This window comes from Bactrocera latifrons, unplaced genomic scaffold (assembly GCF_001853355.1).
Source record: "Bactrocera latifrons isolate USDA-ARS-PBARC rearing strain unplaced genomic scaffold, ASM185335v1 scaffold_54, whole genome shotgun sequence".
NCBI classification, from domain to species: domain Eukaryota; kingdom Metazoa; phylum Arthropoda; class Insecta; order Diptera; family Tephritidae; genus Bactrocera; species Bactrocera latifrons.
The window spans coordinates 38969-61379 of NW_017537201.1; the positions used below are offsets into that span (position 1 = coordinate 38969).

Below are 22411 nucleotides of genomic sequence, written 5' to 3' on the forward strand. Positions count from 1 at the left end.
TAAATTATTATTTAATTTTTTTTTTTTGAATTAGTGAACCATAATGACGCTGATAATATAAAAGTCATAAATTTTAATAATCGCTAATCTGATCTGTCAATAAATAGCTAAGTTAGTGATAATATGGCAGTAGTTAAAAGTATATTGCCCCTCGTTAGGCGATATGTATGTCTGCATGTGCCTTAAAGCGGGTCGATTTCCAGGGAGCCAAAAAAACGGAAAAATCTCGTATGCGGAAATGTTCTACGGTTCATTCTCACCAACTCTGCCGAAAAGATTATAGTTCTAAATAAAACTGGTTTCGAATTAGTGATTTTGAAGGTAAATTTTTTTAGAAATCATAAAAAATTTCGTAAATTATTGAGATATCTGAATGAAATTTAGTACACGCATTTTGAAATTATATTAATAATTTGACGGAATCGGCCAGATCGGACAACTATATCACATACTTAGCTCCCATACAACCGATTATTCAGATTTTTGAAACTTTGCCATTTAAAATTGCTGTGTCGAAACTGGTTTTAGACCCATAGTCTCTTAGGCAAAGTTGTTCACAATAATCCGCAGAATACATATTTCCGCCGTACGCGATTTTATAGAAAAAAATCGACCCACTCTAATGTAGATTAAATTTTACTTGCCTATAAAAATAGTCGTAATATAGACATTATTATTTGATACACTCTGTGGCAGTGGGCCGCTTATCTAAAAAGTGGCATGTAGTCGCATTAATCTAGAAATTAACTTAATACAAGCGTCAACAACAGTTATCAGACAGTTTTTATTATCCAGGGTATACTAAGCTTGCACGAAGTTTTTTTTTTAGCACACTGAAGGAAACATCGCAGACCCCATAAAGTATATACAGACGTATGTTTGTAATCAGAGTAATGGACTGAGTCGAATTATCCGAGTTTCGCTACTTAAAAAACTTCAAATTTAACGGGAAATGTTTATTATCATTTAAAAGATCATTCTTTAGCCGCGGCTCCTGCTGAGATGGTTCATGGCGAATGACACGCGTGATGTTTTTCTCCAAAGCCTGAATTGAAGCAACGCCTATATCACATGATCTTGGTGGCCAATCTACTGGCCCAAAACGTGAAATTATCTGCTCACTGCAGTGTTCTCTCAATAAATACATTGATTGACGCGATGTGTGCCGCCGTATTGTTGAAAGCAAATTTCGCCGAGATCACGAGCTTCGACTTCAGACATCAAATAGTCCGTTATCATGGCGCGATAACAGTCGTCACAGCGGGTTACGTTCTCCACGGCATCATTTTTGAAAAAATATGGACCGATGATTCCACCGGCTCACAAATGTCACCAAATTTTTGTTTTTTTCTGAATGAAATGGCAGCTCTTGAATCGCTTCAAGTTGCTCTACGTCCCAAATGCGGCAATTTCGCTCGCTAACATACTCATTGAGCCGGAAATGGGTCCCATCGCTGATCAAAATTTGGCTCGAAAACGTCGTATCTTGTTGGAACCCATAGACCGAAGAGATGTCGCTTGGGAAGGTCGAGCAGCTTCAGTTCTTGCAAAAGCTTTATTTTGTACGCTTTCAATTTAAGATCTCGACATAAACGGCGCCGTCCACTCTCAGTTGTGTTTACCATATTTTGCTCTACTGCGTGCTGGACGTGGTCTATTCGGTCGAATACCTAAGTGGAACAAAACTCGCGAAACACATGCTTTACAGAACGTGAGTTTTCGCAATAAAGTTGAACGATTTGTGAACGTTCTTCAGGCGGAAGTCTTTCCGTGATGGAATGCCAAAAATAACCTGACAGCTAGCCACGACGTGATCAGTTATTGAAAAAAGTACCTCTGCTTGGATCACTCGCTCTCCCCAAGAAGCTGTTCATTGTCTTTTTTATTTAACAAGATATCTTCATGATACAAACTCCAAACAAATTAATTTAGATCGGATCGCTATATGGAACATTTTTTTTATCAACATAAATATCTTCGTAAAAGATATATATTTTGTTTATTTAATTAACCTTAAAACGACTTGAATGTTGTTTCTATCGAAAAAGGTGGCTAGAGAGAACTAGAAAAAACTTTTCCGGTGCATGCAACGTTGGCCGGTCGCATATTTTAGATTTATTTACACATATAGTAGCTATAAGTAATGGCCATATAACAGTTATAACGTCGGTGCAGCCAAAGTTAAAGTTTTTTCCTGTGTATTTTTTATTTTATTTGTTTGTTTGTTTTTTGTCATAATAATTTATTTGTACTTTGAAATTCGGTAGCGTGTTTGTGTATGTTTTCTTAATACGATTGTATGTACAAACATAAAAACGAAGCACATACATAACTGTAAATACACACACCAACACTATTCACAATTCCAAGCTTCCGTGTTTTTTTTCTTTAATCGCATTCGGTCAATGTCGCATACATTGGCCTGAATGCTTGGCAGTTTGTTTATGACACCCACTTGACCGTTGACACTTCGGTTTTGCAATTCAATTTTGCATTCAAATGTTTTATAGCAGCTGTTATGGGTAAAATATGAAACTATTGCCAAAATGAATGCAATTTATGTTAATTTATAACTTTTATTATTTTAAAAGTAAAAATGTCAAAACTAATTTAGGTGTAAATTCATATAAGAAATAAAAATAAAAAAATTTGTAAATAAATCAAAAATTTAAAAAAAATGTCAAAACTAATTTAAGGGTAAAAAATAAAAAAATTTGTAAATGTTTAAATGAGTTAAGCCTCCCCCCACTTTACCTGGGAAAACTGGCGGACCCTAATAAAACAGCTTAATTCACCACAGCTGATGACACTACAACACACCACACAACAGCTGTACCCCAACCCAACCAACAAAAGGAATGGACAACGGGAAAGCTTTCTGGACCCAAGCCACACACACACTTCGTTGTACACATTCGCTTCTGCACTGCGCCGCGTCGACACCTTTCAACACGATTTTGTTCCTCACATTTTCGACCATCAACATTCGATTATATACATCTTGCGCCGCGGCAACACTACCTTTGGCTCCGAGCCGCCGGCGACTTATATCGATCCAGACCATTGGAGAGTAATTCGATTCTAACAGCCAAATTTTATATAATATCGCACAGAACCATTTGTTAAATAAATAATAATTATAAATATATTGTGCTTTTCATAAAAACACTGTGTTTTCCTTTTAAACCCTCGCACGGGTGTGAGTGCAAATTGAAACATTCAATACATTGGTTTGTATTCCCCAATAAATTGGGTCAACATTTAAACAGTAAATAAATCAAGAATTAATTCTGAAAATCCAAAAATTTAAAATTATTTTTAGAATATTCTTGTTTATTCATTTTTTTTTTTTAATTTTAAGAATATTTTGTTTTTTAAATTTTAAATTTTTTTTATTTTCTTAATTTTTTAATTTCCATTTAAAATTTTATTTAAATATTTTTTGAAATGCCAAATATCTAAAAAAAATTAAACATTTGATTACAAAAATAAAAAGAAATAATTTATATAACAGAAAACAAATAAAACCCAAAATAATAGTATAAATTTGAATATTTGTTTCACATTTAATGATTACTGAAAAAAATTTCATATACAAGTATGCTTGAAAATTAGCATAACAGATAATACAAAAAAACAATAAACAAACAAAAAAGAAGAAAGTCATCATTGCACAGTACCGGTCAGATAAAAGTTACCATCCCAGTGCTTGCATGCTTCTATGCATATTCCGCAAATATTTTATTGTACGGAAGAATTTGCCGAGCGCTTAGTGAGATTTTTGCAGGGAATCTTCCACCATGTGCTCCGCCGCTACATCCAAACTCTTAATACGGAATTGTACCCTCAACAATTGGACCGTCTGAAGTAAGCATGCGCCCAGAAATGGCAAACCTTTGTCCTATTTTAATGGAATTGCTTTCCATCAGAACAATGCTATATATATGTATATGTGGTCATATACAATTGTGACTCGCTCGAAGCTTTCTTAGAATGGAAAGGAAATTATCCATCCAACTATAGTTTGGACTTTAAATCAAAATATTAATACCTGCTCTTGTTTGTGGCGAATGATTTTGTTGGTAAAAATCGCCTTAACTGAAATGTATGAAAATCGACTGTCTCAGCCAGTAGGGTCGAGTGCTTCTATAGGAGTGGCGTTATTAAATTATTTTCGATAAAAAGAACATTTATGAAACATAATTAAGATAAATCGGTTAATTCTAGCTATAAAACCCTCAATATAATGCAAAAATTATGGATTTCTTTTGTCTTTTTCTAATATAAATATTCTATTCTAATTCTAAAATAGTAAGTTCCTTAATTTAAATTTCAGGCGAAATCGTATATTCGTCGAAATTTTTTTTTTTTTCTACATAGGTTGGTATAAATATCAGTGACATCTGTGCAAAATGTCACATTAAAATAATCATTAGTGTTTAGTATACGCTTGTCTTTCTGAAGTACATAAAACGACATAAACGAGAGAAATTATTCTATTGAGAAGTTCCATTAAATTTTATGTGCGGAAACAGATTTCTGGTGCCGAAACGTTCAAAATGTAGAAAAAGGCCTTTGGTGACAATTGTTTGACGTGTTTTTGATTGGTATAAGTTATTCAAAGAGGGTCGAGAACGCGTTGAAGCCGAACCACGTTCAGGCCATCAAAATCAACTGATGATCAACATTTCGATAAAATAAAGACATGGGTGCTTAAGAATCGACGATTAACAATCAAAGATCTTACTGGCATCTTTAAAATATCGGACGAATCAGTAATAAAAAAAAAAATTCTGTAAAACATTTTGTAGGATCAATTCGATTTTGTTTCCAAAATTACTCAAATTTTACGAAAAACAGCGTCGCGTTACCGTCTGTGAAACAATACTTTCCGACTATGGATTTATTTATGGATGGTTTTGGATCTATGAGCTGATGAGCTGCAGCCGAAAAAACCAAATCAACCACCTCAAAAAAGTTCAAAAATCAAGAATATGTTGACAGTTTTCTTCGACTATCGAGTTCCTTCCTATCGGCCAAACTGTCAGCAAGGAATACGTTTTCTGCGTTACGCGTCGTTTGCGCGAAGCTAGTATACGTAAAAAGAGGCCGGAATTATGGGGCGACAACTCGTAGTTTTTACACCACGATAACGCCCTGTCGCATACTGCATTGATTCTTTCTGAGCTTTTCGACAAATTTTCCACCAATATCGTGCCTCAACCACCGTATTCGCCTGATTTGGCTACGTGTGACTTCTGGCTATTCAGCAAACTGAAACGACCGCTCCGGGGAAACCTTTTAGAGTCAATTGAAGACATTAAAAGTGAATCGCAAGACGCATTGAAAGCTATTCCGAAAATTGACTTTAACAGCGGTTTTGAGGATTGAAAAGATGTTGGCAAATTATAATGAAACCAATGGGGATAACTTTGTGGGCGACGACATAGATTTTGAAGACTTAATTTCAAAATTATTAACATAGTCTTACTATATTTTTCCCAAATACAAAATGTTTCTCTAACTAACCAACAAATTTTGGAAACTACTAAATTAGGCAGTCCTACAATAAAAAGTAATAAGTGTTATGTAAAAATGTAGTTTATATACAGAAATTCCATTGTTTCTATAATAATTATACTCAATAACTAACAATTAAATATGCCGTTACATAACGATTAAGCTGTTATACATATCATCAAGTACTGTTAACTCGGCAGCAGTGTCAAAATTAATTTGGAATTTTTTCTGCAGCTACAAGAACAACAACATCAGCTTATGCACAAAAGCAATGGAATTTAGACTTTTGTTTTTGTGTCTGCAATATTTTATTACTGAAATTCAATGCAAATAAATACGAAGCAAATTCGGGTTTTCTGCCGAAATTATACGATGGTTTTGTTATGGAAACTTTTATTGACTTTTATTGACATACATAAAAAGGAATAAAGAATAAATTAATCTGGTTACTAAAATGGAAACATGAAGACAGACTGTGTTGGAATTTGAAACAGCCGGTTTAAACAACAGCAACAACAAAACACTAATGATTAGGCATGCATACATATATACATATGTAAGTATGTGGTGTGTAGTTCCAAGGTCAAGTAGATGAAAGGAATGCACGAAAGTCTAGGGTTAAATTTCGGACTGTTTTATGCGGTCAATTCATTATTTTGACGACAGAGAAAACTAGACTAAGGCGTTGCTTTGTGCTTATGTATGTATGTACGAATATGTGTCGATAACATGTAATTTTCAATCGGTTTTAACATTGCATGAAGTAAACTATAATGAGGAGCTTAAACAGTGTACATTAAGATGCGAGAAGGGTATCAGATGTGTAGGGTTAGCAGCGCATGCAAAGAGGTGGTTAGAGTCATGCGGGAACTCGTTACATGCTGGACATATATTTGATATTTCGAATCGATTTTTGATAAAAGGGAGTTTAACGGAGAACGAAGCTGCGCCAAGGTCACTCTTGACTCGTATTGCCTTTTGTAGTCGTCATAGTTGAGGAAGGATCTCTTGAAACTTTTCCACTTCAAGCTGATGACTGCAGGGATGATTTCTACGAAAAAAACCGCTAGCAGAAACTACTTGAAAAGGATTTCATTATAATTAGGAAGTATGAAGGCCTTACTGTGCATATGTTCGTTAGGAGACATCAAGTGGCATTCCGTAATAGTTCGGAATGCAGAGTTCTGACATGTGTTCCTCGTCTGCGTTCCACTGCATCCAGGCGACCTTATTGGTGCGGCGTAGTTAAGAACCGGCCTTGTATGTTGCCAACATGGTTTCTTTGCCTTTTACCCATTTTCTGCCGGCTAGCGATTTAAGGTCTTTGTTGCGGAAAGTGTTAGGTTTTGTGCAGTGAGGAAGCGAGAACGGTCGAAGAGATAGCCGTTTACTCAAACTACTCGCTTAGTTTTTGAGATATCATTCCGAAATTTTGCACGCGTCTTTTTCGCCTCAAGAAGCTGCTCAGCTGTCAGAAACGCCAATATCCGCGCCCACTATAACATTTAGCTGCTAAACAAACTGAACGAACAAACTCTAGTCCTTATATGGAGAACGTTTTTTATTTGTTTCCGAACCAAATTGTCAAGATCGGGTCACTATTGCACATAGCTGCCATATAAGCTGTTCGATCAAAATCAAAATATCGATTTCAAAAATACTCTTTGTACTATGAGAAATGCAACTGTGAGGACATTTTTTTGATTTTATTCCTATGTTTTTGTTTATAATCCTTTTTTGTTAGCAGCAGTGCAAAGTCTAGTAAATATAAGTTTTACTATTGCCGCTTGCGTGTTGATTTAAACAAAAAAGTTAATGGAAGTTCACACATATGCGTAAATGTAAATTCAATATTGTTCATTGCTTGACTAATATGAATTTAACAGTCCGTTTGAAAACATACATATCTAACTGTTTTCTAACCACTTATCATAAAGCGCTACAAATTAATGAAAATCATAATCAATATTCTTTTTATTTCAGCTCAATTTCAGCGGGAACTTCATGCATGTGCGGACAACTTGGTATTTATGACTGTATATGCATATGCAAGTATGTCTATGGAAATACTTTTAACATAATTAACAAATCAGATTCATTAGAATTGAATTTAGTTATTGAATGCGCCCTTTATAGTGCCTACAAATTATGTCAGCATTTGAAAAAAAAGACTAACTAATTGAAAAATGCTAAACATAAAGCAGTAGTAGAGCATATACTTCTAAAATTAAAATTAAAACAAAATAAATTAAATGTTCAAAGTTCACTTTTTTCAGACTAGAGCGTATATTGAGTCATGCGTCAATGACTTTTTAGCTTTGTCACTCACTCTATGATCACATTTTCTAAAGTTCTTTGTAATCGCATATCACCATGTGCTGTACAAATAATATTTTTTATATATACATAGATAATACTATATAAATAAATCGATGTAGATATGTATAAGTGTTGGAGTATGATTGGGTGGGCGGTGTGGAGTGCTAACAAATGCGATTAAATTATATTTTGCAAATTCCACATGTTTTTAGGCAGCCTATACCCTGCGTAGATTAACTTTGCCAAGAAATTTGATGTTGTCAAGCAGGAAACGACGGAGATCCTCTAAAATATAGTATTGTGAATATCGATTTAGTCATGCCCGTATATACTTGTAGCTTCGGAGCAGACAGATATCAAAAATTCCCTTCAAAATGTTATACCATTAACAAATTAAATTTTTTCCCAGAACGATGTGTATCGCACATACTTACATACGAATAAATCTATGAATAACTAATATTATAAAACAATATACACAATTTTTTATCGAGAACTGCGGCATGCATATACATATGTACATACATATATTATATAATTACACAAATGCACTTAAGTACATAATTAAATAAACTTTCATTCAAACGTTTTATCTTCTAGTTTTTCCTAATCTCAAGTATGGTAATATTTTATCAATACTATATAATTTTGAGTTGAAATATAAACTATTAGGGGTTTCATACAGTCATAAAGCTATGAATTATAATGAACCGAAAACATAGCGTTGAGAATTGTAATATCGTGAACTCATTTTTGTATGTAATATAACAAGAATTTTCTTACACAAGTGTAAAAGTTTATGATTTTATAATTTTACGATGCGTTAAGACAAGTTGTAAGTACCCTATGTATTTTATCTTTCATATTTTTCTTTATAAACAAAAGTTTTCGTCATATGCACATATGTATGTACTTATTTCACCTTATTTTGATGTGTTGCTCACTATAATTAATTTTCAAACTCAAGGGGGAAGGAACAAATTAACTCCAGATGCCACTCTAAATTCACTAAAAAGAAGCCATAATATTGAATTGAAAATGCAAGTAAATGATATGTATAAATTTATATAGCTCAAAGCAAATAATTTAAAGCAAACCTTACAAAAATAGGTAGAAACATATTAGTCACTTATATTTTTCTTAATTGCTTACATTAATCGCTTTTTAACAATTGTATTGCATAAAGCATTCTCAACATATCCAAGGAGAGTGATTAAACTACCGCTTCGCTTTTATTAAAATACTATTATATATGCGTGGAGCATACTCTGACCCCGAGAAGGTGGTCTACAAAATTAATACAATATGCTTATTTATACACTAGTATTTAATTGATGCGCACTCTAGGTGTTGAATATATCAACATATTAACATTGAAAGCTTATTTAACAAAGCAATAACAGAAAAATGTTTAACATTAACAGGAGCCATATATTGCCTTCCTGAATAGTGAATGAAAAATAAGTTCAACGGTTTTAATTATTTAAAATCAAGTGTTAAATTAAAAAGAAAACAAGGGTGGGCTCACATACATAAATGCAAAGAAAGGGAGTGGACGCTTATGCGTACCAATCGTGTATGTATAATACTAGCAGAATACATATGCATGCACTAAAAATATAGCTCGTTTGTGTAATTAACATTTTTAAGCCAACCCTTGATTTACTATACTCAAACAAGGAGTAATGGCTGCATTACAAGTACATTAACTTTTCCCTATAAAACATAAGTATGAGTGTAAAAAAAAACCAAAGAACAACAAAGAAAAATCAGGTGATACTAGAAGAATTATACAAAATTCTAATAAGTACATTCATGAACTAACATGAAAAATAAATTCAGAGTCTCCTTCTCGAATCGATACAAATTATTTTGCCTTAACTTGAAACACCCTTTCATATGTGTAACACGCAATTTTTCATTCACCTGTAATTGCATATTTCTTCATGCAGAAATAAAATCGAAAATGGAAAAAGTCAAATGACCTAAATAACGAAACCAAGACGAATACAAGAAAAATGAGGTATTAAATTGAAGTAGCGAACGTGCTAATAGGTGTTTGTAAACAAACTGCATATTACTGCATTTTGTTTGTATGTATTGCCTACAATCTCCTTGCAAAAGCAAACTCTATAAATACACTAATATATGAAAACTTGGACAAATCTCTGGACATCGAACAGATAGTAGTTGCCAGACAACTTATGCAGCGCACTCAGCTGATCGTGTAATCAAAAGGGAAGACGCAAAAAAGCTGGTCACAGAAAAAAAAAAAACTTTGAATGGTGAGCACATACTTTCATATGTTTGTATGCACATATGTATGTATATATTGCAACGACATTAATGCGCTTATAATGGGAAAACTTACTGCACATTTACTTCTATGTGCAATGATAAAACTGCAATTATTGTTGTTGTGCTTCTAATTGTGAAAGATTTACACGATGCTGCAAATAGAAGCTTAATCAACGGCAGTTATATATCTGTTGTAGAGAGAATTAAAGCAAATCGAATTCAGATGGTAGATATAAAGATGTGAACATAGAAAGTAACAAAAAATAAATAAAAACACAAGAAAAAACTAAATTACTAAAGGTAGTAAGGCTGATCGTGACTAGCACGAAAAACCAAAGAAGGCAATTCGAAGAAAAACAACAACATATGTACATATTAAGCAGCATTTGTATAACTGCATTTAAGTATAATACAATTGCTTTTCAGCTGATAGCCTCTGAAGCTAGCGCTGCATGTTTTAGGTTGTACACATGTTACTAACATTGTATAAGCTTTTATAAATAAATAAAAAATAAAATAAATAATTGCTTTAGACTTAATGCTGATTGGCGACTCAGACGCTTAACAACAACAAAATGATAGCAACAGCAAAATTTTGGGTATTTGCTTCCGAGGTATTTAGTCTAAACGATTGCACTTGAAAACTGGAAATTTGCATGCTGACCATTTTTTCCATTATGTGTTATTAAAAACCGGAATGCCTAAAGCATAAACACACGCATACACAATATACACAATGCAAACAATAGACGGCGAATGGAAATCTTAGCGCCAAATTTACTTTTTTTGCAATGTCAGTGTTAAAGTTTTTAAACCGCTTTTCTAATGTCTAACAAACAACAAAGATTCAATAAAAGTATAAGGAAGGTAGCAGCAAGTAATTAATGAATATATGCATACATATGTACATATGTATGTATGGATGTTTCAAAGTTCACACTCACCTACGCTTGCTGGACATTTTGCCATAAGCAATTATCCAAAGAGCGGCAGAAACACCCGCCACTCCCACTATGGCGCTCTGATTTTGTGTTATTTTACTTAGCGCTGGTGCCATGTTTTCCAATTACGCCAGTTGGTCTTCCGCAAAATTTGTGGATTTTACAACGTCGAAATTACTGTCACACGCCTTTTTGCCGAACGCTTCAATCACTTGAATACGTCCAGAAAATTCACTTATTACTAACCGTTTTATCTTTTTTCTACGCGTTAACACGTTAATAGAACCTTGTAAATTTTTTTTATTCACTTATCTTGAATTTCCGCCTTATTGCTTTACACGGCAAGAAAGTAAATTTCACACTATTTAGCTTGCAGTATGTAGCAAACTACTCCTTTTTATCGCGTTAAGAATACCAGTAAACAATTTTATCATCGGATTTGGTTTTCTGTGCACACGTTTTTGCTTTAATTTTCTTATCGAAAACCGAAAAATATGTTAATAATATCTATTAGAGCAGTTTAATTATTTTTGCGCAACATCAATTCCTCTTCAACACCACATCCACTTGCTCCAACCAAAGTACAATTTATAATACTGTTATACTGTGCCTTCAATTACTTTGACAAGCGGTGGGCAGTGTAAATACGTTCTCTGACAGGCGCTTTTAGCTGTCAAATGTTCTGTCAACACATTTCTTTTTATCTTAACTTACGTATGTTGCCAGATGTGTAGAAATAAAATTACATAATATATTGCTATCTGCACCAATAATTTAAATAATTCACTAAAAAGTGAGAAAATGTAATAACAGTATTTGCAGCGCTTCAAGTAGCTAAGAGATAATGTAAAATAGTTAACAAATTCAATCGATTTGTAGTATTTTGCAGTAACTGAAATCAACCTCGTGTTGAGTTTAGAGTAATTCGTTTCCTTCAATAATGAATTACAATAAGTAATTCTAGTCGGTTCTGCTTTTTATGGTTTCATTTTGAGCGAATTTCAAATAATGATAACAACTCACATATAAAAATAATTTTTGTAATTTATCTTATTAACCCAGCAGCAACCCTGTAACATTCAGCAATTCAGCGGTAACCGATTGTGAATCGTTCCGTCAATCGCCATATTGATTTTAGACGAAAAATCTCAAGCAGCCACATTGGATCGTAACATCTAGTTACATTAAAAGTAATAAATTTTCACAGCTCTTTCGGAGACCTCAAGGTATGGAAATTTCAGAAAATGGTGCTTGCTTATATTTGTTTTATATACGTCTTGGAAAAAATTTGAAAAGGAATGGAATTGATGGATAATTCAGCATAGTTGTCTAGGCGGTGACGACTGCTCGCGAAGTTCTTAACATGGGGGGGTTTAAAATAAAATTACATAACAAATATTTTTTGACTCGAGTAAGTTTTAAATGTGGACAACTCGTTTATATTCTTATGTTAAAGGGTATAAAAACTGAAAACAAATATTTAAGTATATATTTGAAGAGATAATGAATTGAAATGCACAGTTTGGGAAAACACGAAGTATTCATGCCTTCAAGTTCATTTTTTACACAGGAATTTTAAAAAAACGTTTCCATGAATAGGACCCAACTGTAACACGCTGAGCCGCAAAAATAGTTAATTCAACTGATAAATATCAACTATACTACGACAGCATTTGTACTGCATAACAAAGCCGGATAGAGAAACTTTGGAACGAATCATTTGCCCACCAAACACACGATAGTGAAAACTTGGTGCTTCGCAAAAGTGGAAGAATACAGTAAGAGCGAACATGTAATGTCCTTTTTTTAGCATTGAAATACATACATTAATTTCATATATTTCTTTAACACTTATCGTTAATATTTTCTTGTTTCCAAATTACTTCAAAATTTCTAATTACAAATAGTCAAAGACAGTCACTTTGCTGCACTTTGATAATGAACAAGAAAATATATCGTTAAAAAAAATACATAATAGTATTCAATATCGTATAAAGATTGTTATGAGTATAACAGCAGCAGGGCGCAATTGTAATGTGATTTATTAAAAGGGCTATAGTTTGATTTACAGATATTAACAACACACATCCAACGGCTGACAAAATAAAATACTGAAATGTCTTCTATGAGTCACCGGCAGAAACGTGATGTTGGATATGATCACGATACGCGGAGGGACGAACGAAAAAGACGCAGCCGCTCCAGTAGTCGTTCGCGTCATCGTCGCTACAATGACAGCCGTAGTCGTAGTCAATCTGTAGACTATCGTAAGCGTCGTAACAACAGACGTTCTCGTAGTCGTAGTCGCAGTAGAAGCTACAATCGAAGAGATAGAAACAACTCTAGCCGACGACATAGAGATTCTCGTAGTCGTTCTAATACACGTTCACATCGTAGTAGCAAAAGGGATTCACGCTCACGCAGCCCAGAAAAACGTTCACGTAATATAATGGATGCTGATCGAAGACAATATGATAACGGAGCGAAGTGTTCTACAAATAATTCAACGGAAAGCAGTCGTTCTAAAACAACAGATTTCGATCAGCAAAATACGCCAGATCTGCAACATTTACCTTTACCCAAGCGTGAACCCATTGGAGCATACTACAACCTCGATACAGATGAACCAATCGATAAAGAGCGCATACATCGTGAAATGGAAGAGAAATTGCGACAAGCACTTGCTAAGGAAGGCAAGGTGTATCCACCGAAAAAGCCCGAGGCTTCACATCCAGTATTTGCAAATGATGGTTCGTTTTTGGAGATTTTCAAAAAAATGCAAGCCCAACAACAACATCCACATGTACCAGTTGCCACTGCGCCTGCCATTGTTGCACCTATCGTGGCGCCACCTGTGTTAGCGTCTACCTCAAATGCAGCCGCATCAAGTAACAAAGTTGTACCACCACCGCCGATAGTCGGACGTCGGCGTGGTGGAAAAATTCTTAAAACCGGTGTGGTGGCTAAGCCAAAAGCTCAAGCTGAACAAGGTGATGATCCGAAAGACTTTTGGTCGCTGTACTTGGCAGAGGTTAACAAATATAAAAATCACGCGTGTGATTCGGACGGCGGCACAAGGCCACTGGTTAAGTGAACCTAAATAGACGTTAAATAGAACTTGAGTGAAATGAATACTTCGAGTTTTCCCCAAAATGACATGAATTCTGTGCATAAACCTAAAAAACAATATACATACATATATAAATTATAGGAGTTTATTTAAAATGAATTACGAATCAATTCCACTTCTTCGAATTTCCTGTGAATAATTTTCATTTTAAAGCTAAAAGTAGTTGTAAGTTTTTATTTTATTTATAGGCTAAGTGGGTATTATAATGAAGTAATAGAAAGAAATAACTGAATGAGCACTCGATCAGCAAATTAAAATTTTTTTTTACAATCTTGTTTTGGGTAGCATTTATTTATTGCTATCTATTACGTCATATACGTGTAAACAACATACATATATATTATATAGTGTTATTTTATGAGTACGCTTTAGTTTCATAACATTTAATTTCTATGTTTTTTTTACTAATTTACAAACTTTTTATTCTAGTTTATCGTCTTTTTAAAATCTCTCATTTAATTTTTTACCCTCAACTAACATTCATGCATCATTTTCATAATTTTTCCGTTTGCAAAAATCCAAATTCAAAAAATATATATACATACATATATGAATATTACATAACGTGAAGTGATTGATTGAAGAGCAACAAGAAAATTGCCAATGTCGAAAAAAGAACAAAAGAAAGCAAAAGAACCCGAATATAAGTTGGAAACCGTTCCGATGGATCCACGTTTTCCAAACTCGAATGTGACGCGACATTGCTGGTTTTCCTATGTGGAATTCCATCGTTGTCAGAAGAGTCGTGGTGAAGGGCATGAATCATGCGCATATTTTCAAAAAGTTTTCAAAACAATGTGTCCGAATGCTTGGGTGGAAAAGTGGAATGAACAACTGGAAGCCGGTGTCTTTCCAGGCCGAATTTAAAATGTTTTCCTTTATTGTTTGCTGTCAATTATTGTTAAATGACATAATCCATGCTACTAGCTGAACTGTTAAGCGCTTCAAAACACACACAAACAGCTATACCTACAGCCACATAAACGCATATTCACTATGAACATCCACTTTTTCACCTATTTAATATAAATTACTTAAATAAAATTGGTTTTAGTGTAGAAAAGTACTAAATTTTTTCGGTACAATTCCTGCACAAGTTGATAAAAAAATGTGTTGCATTTATAATGACCGACAAAGTGGCAACTTCGTATATAACATGCGCAAGAAATATTCACAGTTTCGTTGGAAGTGTTTAAATTGACTTCAGAGATATCAAAACATTTTGTTTTTAACTATTACTTTTAAATTATTCTTTTTAATCCTTTTTATATAAAATATTATCTTTTGTTACGTTATATTTTTTTATATATAATGCACTTCCTCAATCATATGTGTACTAAGAAATACATATTGATTTGATCTATTTAAAATTAATTGTAGACATTGATATATGTACATTGTATATGTACTGATTCTAAACGAAATGAATGATATTCATAATATGACTAACCATAATCAACCATTTCTCTTATATGTCTTTGTATACCGTGTACTTTTCATATAAAAATCATCAAATATTGCTCGATCGCTCGCTTGCTCCTTGGCTTTGCCTTTTTCTTGTTGTTGCGATTTATTAATTGCAGTAATTTATAATAAACATTTCCCATGTCTAAAAAAGGCAAAGAAAAAACCATGACGTACAAAATGGAAACAGCGCCCTTCGATCCACGCTTCCCCAACCAGAACGTGACTCGTTACTGTTATCAATCGTACATTGACTACCATCGCTGCCAGAAGGTGCGTGGAGAAAAATACGAGCCATGCAACTACTTCAAGAAAGTATTCTCATCGATGTGCCCCAATGCTTGGGTGGAAAGATGGAACGATCAACGCGAAGAGGGTACCTTCCCCGGCAGAATCTAAATAGACATTTTTGTGTGCGTGTGGGAGTAAACAACAAACCCACATCCTTGCTTTTGCGCTGAAGGGAAAATGCTGACAAAACTACCAACTAAAACATAATACACTCCCACATCTATATAATTATGTATTATTTACGTAGAAAGTTGTTTCAATATGCGAAGCAGATACAGGCTATTTCATAGTAAAAATTCAAATTGAAACTGAATCAGTTATGTAATGATAAATAAATAACTAGATAAAATGTGAAGTGCAATTTTTTTCCTTATTTGGATATATAATATTTCAAAAGGTATTCGGCAGATAGCAGGAATGAGAGAAATGCAGGTAATTGCAATGAACGCAAACGTTATAGGTGAATAAGGGCTGACATCGTCTTAAATATAATATTTTATGCCGTTACAAAAACAACTTACAAAAGGTAAACCACTAATTCTGCAAACTAACTGCAGTATGGACTGAGTTAGGAATTTTCAGCGCGTGGCTCAAATAAACTGATTGTAGTATGTTAGAACACCGAACACTGGATGTAAGTCGAATGCATGCGCTCGCGGGAAATCTGTCGATCTTTTTTTTTTTTAACTTGTATTCGAATGTTGCATATTTTTAGGCGCGTTATATCGATAAACGCAGAATACGGCATGTAAGGTATTCTTGTTCTTCCTAAGCTATTCTGATATTTGGACTGGTTAATATTAAAAAAAAATAAAATGAAAGTACTGAAAACGTTTACAATTCTCAACAGCCGGTTTCCGATACCATAACTGAACCGGATTTTTATATTATTTATTATAACCCATACCGATTACTTAGAATCGACTATCGTTTGAACGAGCTATTTCTAGTATCCAAACGTTTGGAACGGTAAGTAAATGTTTACTTTAAGAAATTCAATTACTTTCCAGTACACACAATATTGGTTTTAAAATTTGAAATTTTGACTCTTTACTTTTAGTAAACTGTCTTTATAAAATAAATTAATAAAATATAGATTAATGTAGACATTTTTGCTTTTAGGATATATACAGCTTATATCTTTACATTTTAATTTTACGATAAGTTTACCATTATTATCTAAGTAGGTTATAAACTACGTAAGAGCAGTTATGAAACGATTACAGCAACAACAATAATTGTCTCACTTGTTGCTCTTTACAAGAGTTTATTTTGCAACAATACCCTAGTTGGTTGAAATCAAATATTTGTATAAACAAGGTTAATACTTAATTCAATCACAGGAACCATCTAGCCAGCCATCCCGCCACCTCTCATTAACCTTAGAACAATCAAATTGTGTTTTACCCAGCTTTACATTGACGCGGTTATGGAACTTGCACAGCCATTGTGAGAATTCATATTGTGAATTCACCTGCGCCGGATGCTCTCGGAGACTGCAATGATAAAAGAATTATTAAGTGTGTGTCACTTATTGGAAACATTCAAATGTTGACATACTCTTTGCGAAAATCTTTGGCACAATGTTCACACGGATAGACGCGTGACAACACTTCTAGAAATGTTTTCATATCGCGCTTTTGATTATCCGAGGGATTATCTTCATAAAATGCCGCCATTGTGTGTAATAAGCCCCAAGTTGCACGACCTAGTGCCACTTTATCCAATGGGCAGCCATCTCGTGCGGCTGGACTGCTTTCGGTTGTTTCCTCCTTTGGCGTATCCTGCAATAAATCGTATCACTACTAATCGTGCAGTTATGAAACATTTCAACACATTTATATGTGATGCTTCCGCGTTTCTAGAATGTACAACCACTTACCGCCTTATGAAATATTTGCCGCTGTTGTTTTGACCAATATTTAAAATCGGTGCATGTGCGACAATTGTTATCGGGCTTAGCAGGTGTGCCATAAGCATCGTGCTTGGACATATTTTCTTTCCGAATAAGTTGCAGTCAAAATAAATCAAATGAAATTTGAAATTTTCACCCTTTTATTTAAGTAAGAATTTATAGCCGCAATCGCTGTCAGCTGTGATGAAATGACAATAAGACGAAAACACACGCATAAGCATTTGCCAATTGTATATGAGGTTATGAGCAGAGAAGAAATGGAAATGGCGACACCAAATTCCAACGCCGTCATAATTAATTTGGAATAGCATTGTTTCCACTGTAAAAATTATTATTTATGAGTATTGTTAATTTAAATAGTTAGAAGCATTTGTTTAAGCTACTTTTTGATATGAAGTTGAATAAATTACATTGTTAACAGCTTTTGCGGTGTCATTATTCTATGCATCTATTGAAGCGCATATGGCAACGCCAATTAACGGAACGGAAAGTGTAAGAAACGTATTTGTGAAATGTCAAGTTAAAATTAAATTTGCGCTAAATTGTAAGCGTTATCTATTAATATTGTCGAAACTGGCATTGTGTTTAATTGTATATTATTTTATTATAAATCATATTGTGTGTTGTGTTTAAACTGAGTTAATACAATGTTAAAAGAAGCATGCATGTTTGTTTTGCTGCATGGCCGATAGAAAACGCGGAAGCAGCTCGTCAGCATGCATTCAATGCAAATATTCGCAGCAGTTCCGCCGCGTACATGAACTTATTTCTAAAGTAGCAGTGTCATAGTTTGCTTGAAAATATCTGCAAGTAAGTGTGTACAAACATAAACATTTATTTAGCATTGTAAAAAATTCGCATACTTTGGTCATTTTATTAGGATCAAAGCAGCATGGTTTATGGACCCGATATGATAATAATAATGTTAGAAGTAGTCTCTTAGTAAATAAATAGATATCACTGGGCAAAACCTGTCGTTCTAAAGAGGATACGCTGCCCCTCTCGCATGTTGCTTGCTTCTGTGCCATCCAGTAAGCTAACAAGATCAATAATCCTGTCCATAATTTCTAGAAATATATTTTATTAAAGAAAAATTATGACGAAGACGAGCAGCCAGTTCCCTTAGTTTCCTAATTTGTCTGTAAATGTATTTACAGGTCATATACATATATGTATATATTGAAATAAATATTAAAGAAAAATATTTCTGCTGCATATGAGTCTCCCTGCAATATTTTCATTATTGCCTGTTTATTTCTTTAATTTTTTTGTAATACTCCAAAATTGCATGTCAAAAAAATATATACTATACTATTTATTAGTTTGTCAGCTCGCAGGCGTATAAATATATATTATGTATATAAATAAGTGCGCAAGTGAACGTAATTGCAAAATTGTTTACAATTTGAACAGACGTGCGGCTTATCAATGCACCGGTGCCTCATGGTGTACGGTCATGTTCGTTGTGGTAGTTCATTAGTTTATCTGTACAATGCTATTACACTTCACTATATTTATTGGATGAGTTAAAAATATTGTGTGTATTTGTTGTTTTTGATAATTTGTGATCCTTTTAGGGTTATGTAATTTACGATTTTATAATTTACAATGGTTAGTTGTAGGTGCACGCGTGAAGGTTAATTTGGAAGACGATCTCTATGTATAGCTCGATTCTAAGCCTAATGCATGTTGATGGAGCATATTTAAAATCTGCATTATCTCCTTTAAATAAGAATTGTTCAACGGTTAAAAAGTTTTTGTGGTTGTGTACAACTTTGTAGGGTTATTTCCATTAGGTCCACGCGTGACTGCTTGTTAGGAGCAAGGTATTCAAGCTTATAATTCATTATATTTAAGCTTATAAGTAATTGTTTAACTAATAAGCTTCCTTTCTAACACGAATATATACCTTCCACAAATATTGTCGGATTTGTCTTGTCGCAACTATTAAATCGTTGTACATTTGTATTTTATTATTCTTATTCCCAGAAAACAATTAACTTTGCAAATTTGAAATTGTTATGTTCAGAGCACGTATTAATTATTAGTTTGACGCGATTTATTTTTTGTACCGGAAATGCCAATTAAAAATTACTGGATTTTCGCTTAAGCTAGTGAATATATTTATACACTATAAGTACGTACATACATACATACGAGTATGTTGTAACAGATGCTGAGCTCTAACAACTATATTTATTATTTGTTTGTTAGATATTTTAAAATATTCTGAACAACATTTTTTACATCGCAGTACTACATTTGCTGTTCTCATATGAAATACATAAAGGGTGATTCGTAAGCTGAAAACTTAGTTACGGGAAAGGCCTTGAAGATAAATATGTAGCAATAACACTTAGTGAATAAAATTACATTTTGTTATAATTAAAAATATTCGAAACTTTAATTAAAATATTAATATTATATAAATTCGTAATAAAAACTGAGAAAAATTATAAAAATAAAAAAATATTCAGTCATAAATTTTTGTTAAATAAATGTAAATACATATAACACAAATTTTAAGCACACCCTGTACATGTACTTTCCTGTGTTGTAATTTAATTTAATGCTTCTTAGTTAAAAGGCTAACTTTTGCAAAAAATTATAATTACCCTTTGGGTACAATATTTTGAAAAAAATTCCCACTGGAAGTACAAATAAACTGCGCTTCATAGCAATGATCTAACCATAAAATATTCAGTCATAAGTCAGTGTTTACAAATATGTAAGTATGTATGTATGCACGTGTGCTTTTGGTGATCTTTTCACGTCAAGCTTCAACTGTAATTAGCACTGCAGATGCGCCGCGACCGTTTGAATGTGTACATACATGCATATATGGAAGTTATTTACGTTTGTGATTAGTTTAGAATAAATGGATTTTGTTGTCGAATATTACATATTTGCAATTACCGCTAACATATTTATTTATTTTTTCTTTTATTTAAAAATTGTTTTTATTTTTTACTTTCTGCATTTCGCTTGGTTTATTAAGTTGTTTTGTCTATTCGCATGTGACACCCTATACGAGCTTTTTAATGTCTTCATTAGCAATGTATCTGGTTAGATATGAATTATTATTTACCATGTATTTTCTCCGCGGAAATAGCATACACTTTTATAAAATTGAAAGTCCATCGTTATAGCATTAAGGAATTTCTATCGGAATCCGGCACATTTCCTTCAGCTTTGCGCCATATCGGTATGGCATTCCATCTTGAGACATCATTGAAGGGCATCGAAACAAAACTTTCTTATTTCTAGAGGTTCTCCATACCAGACATTCCATCTGGATTAAGGATTGGCAAAAAAACGAACATTACATGTATGTATTTTAGTACAAGTGGTGGGGATATACTGCCCAGAGTTAGGCATAAGGCATTGGACCACTTCAGTATATTTCAAGCTGAAGTCTTTGCAATTGCAAAAACCGCGGAGATGGCCTCTAATGCACCTGCAGGCAATTCTAGAGACAACATCTAGACCGCCAAGCAGCAATCAAGGTAGTAACCTCTTATCGCATATCGGCCAGATATGTCTTGTGAAGCAGGGCAGCATTAGAAAGGGTTGCCAGAAGCAAGCAACTTCACTTCTACTGGGTGCCATGCCACAAAGGCATCGATGTCAATGAAAGAGTGCACGAGATTTCCAAGGCTAATACCCGAAAACGTGATAAGCATTGGGAAACCCAATCGTTGTAGGACGATCTGTACAGAAGCATGGTAAAGAAAATCAAATACCGATGGAATATGCTATCTGGGTGCAAAACTGAAAAATTTATGTGTAAAACGGTAGGTCGTAGGTACACAAAATTCCTATTGTCGCTCGATAAAGGAGACTGTAGAAACACGATCGGAATACTAACTCGTCACTGTCTGGTGGCGACACATGCCCCCAGAATGTGGTCGACAGATCAAGAAGACTGCAGAAAATGTCTAGAGCAAGTCACCAGACAGACAATGGAGCATCTCTTGTGCACTCGCCTCGCATTGGTAAGACTACGCACTCGCCTCGCATTGTCAAGACTACGCTGAAAGCATTTGGGATCCCCACGATACCTCTGGAAGAGGTATATGTAGTAAGTCTTCAGATTCTGTTAAAATTCGTGTCAAGCGCAGGCATCCTAGATACTAACCCGAAGATTTCCAAGCACCGTTTCTTGAACTTTTTAGATGTTGTCGACATTGGTGTGACGGAGGAGGATGGATGATTCACACGAGGCAAGTTTTGGAAGACTTCACGACCTTCACTGTATGCTTTATGTCCCACCAATACGTGTATGAAAAAGTCGTAAAGTCCATAAAACACTCCAGCAACAGTTTTAATCATTCCTTAGCCGTGATTTCCTTGGAAACAGAAAATTTCAAGCAAACTCGTAGTTGAATTATTTCCACAGTAAAAACAAACCACACACTAAGAACCGTTTTCTCAGTGTCTGATGAGCAGCTGTTATTTAAGTTGTGGTTAACTTAACCACGACTCCTTCCTTCGGTAAAGAACTTTTTTTAGCCAGAACTGACAGATGGGTGC

The 22411-nt window shown here is 34.0% G+C and overlaps 4 protein-coding genes across 9 annotated transcripts in view; 2 read left to right on the top strand and 2 right to left on the bottom strand.

Annotated features, from left to right (window-relative positions):
* Positions 1–11672, bottom strand: part of LOC108974252 (ATP-binding cassette sub-family D member 3) — a gene marked incomplete in the record, with an annotated part of 30325 nt that extends 18653 nt beyond the window's left edge. The window contains 1 exon segment of the mRNA XM_018941969.1: positions 11082–11672. Within this exon segment, the coding sequence (XP_018797514.1) occupies positions 11082–11194 (113 nt within the window).
* A 502-nt stretch (positions 11673–12174) lies between these two features.
* Positions 12175–16318, top strand: LOC108974247 (cytochrome c oxidase subunit 6B2-like). 6 transcript variants are annotated; one of them, XM_018941963.1, is made up of 3 exons: positions 12175–12304; positions 12649–12870; positions 13138–14286. In XM_018941963.1, the coding sequence occupies exon 3, from the start codon at positions 13195–13197 to the stop codon at positions 14170–14172; it is 978 nt and encodes a 325-aa protein (XP_018797508.1). In that variant the 5' UTR covers positions 12175–12304; positions 12649–12870; positions 13138–13194; the 3' UTR covers positions 14173–14286. The 6 variants fall into 6 exon arrangements, with proteins under 6 accessions (XP_018797508.1, XP_018797507.1, XP_018797506.1 ...); XM_018941962.1 differs by having other exon boundaries at positions 13150–14286; XM_018941961.1 differs by having other exon boundaries at positions 12649–12856.
* LOC108974248 (cytochrome c oxidase subunit 6b-2-like) lies at positions 14381–15274 on the top strand. The gene has a single exon (XM_018941966.1). It carries the CDS (start codon positions 14812–14814, stop codon positions 15073–15075), a length of 264 nt encoding a protein of 87 aa, XP_018797511.1. The 5' UTR covers positions 14381–14811; the 3' UTR covers positions 15076–15274.
* A 769-nt stretch (positions 16319–17087) lies between the features above and the next one.
* On the bottom strand, positions 17088–18078 carry LOC108974219 (FAD-linked sulfhydryl oxidase ALR). The gene is made up of 3 exons (XM_018941927.1): positions 17846–18078; positions 17524–17747; positions 17088–17459 (listed from the first exon to the last, which is right to left on the bottom strand). The coding sequence occupies exons 1-3, from the start codon at positions 17954–17956 to the stop codon at positions 17297–17299; spliced, it is 498 nt and encodes a 165-aa protein (XP_018797472.1). The 5' UTR covers positions 17957–18078; the 3' UTR covers positions 17088–17296.
* Between the last annotated feature and the right edge of the window lie 4333 nt (positions 18079–22411).

Coding starts and splice junctions, on each gene's coding strand:
- LOC108974247 (XM_018941963.1), top strand. CDS start 13,195: ATGTCTTCTATGAGTCACCGGCAGAAACGTGATGTTGGATATGATCAC.
- LOC108974248 (XM_018941966.1), top strand. CDS start 14,812: ATGTCGAAAAAAGAACAAAAGAAAGCAAAAGAACCCGAATATAAGTTG.
- LOC108974219 (XM_018941927.1), bottom strand. CDS start 17,956: ATGTCCAAGCACGATGCTTATGGCACACCTGCTAAGCCCGATAACAAT. Junction 17,748..17,845: donor GGCAAATATTTCATAAGGCG/GTAAGTGGTTGT, acceptor GATTTATTGCAG/GATACGCCAAAGGAGGAAAC. Junction 17,460..17,523: donor GCCAAAGATTTTCGCAAAGA/GTATGTCAACAT, acceptor TTATCATTGCAG/TCTCCGAGAGCATCCGGCGC.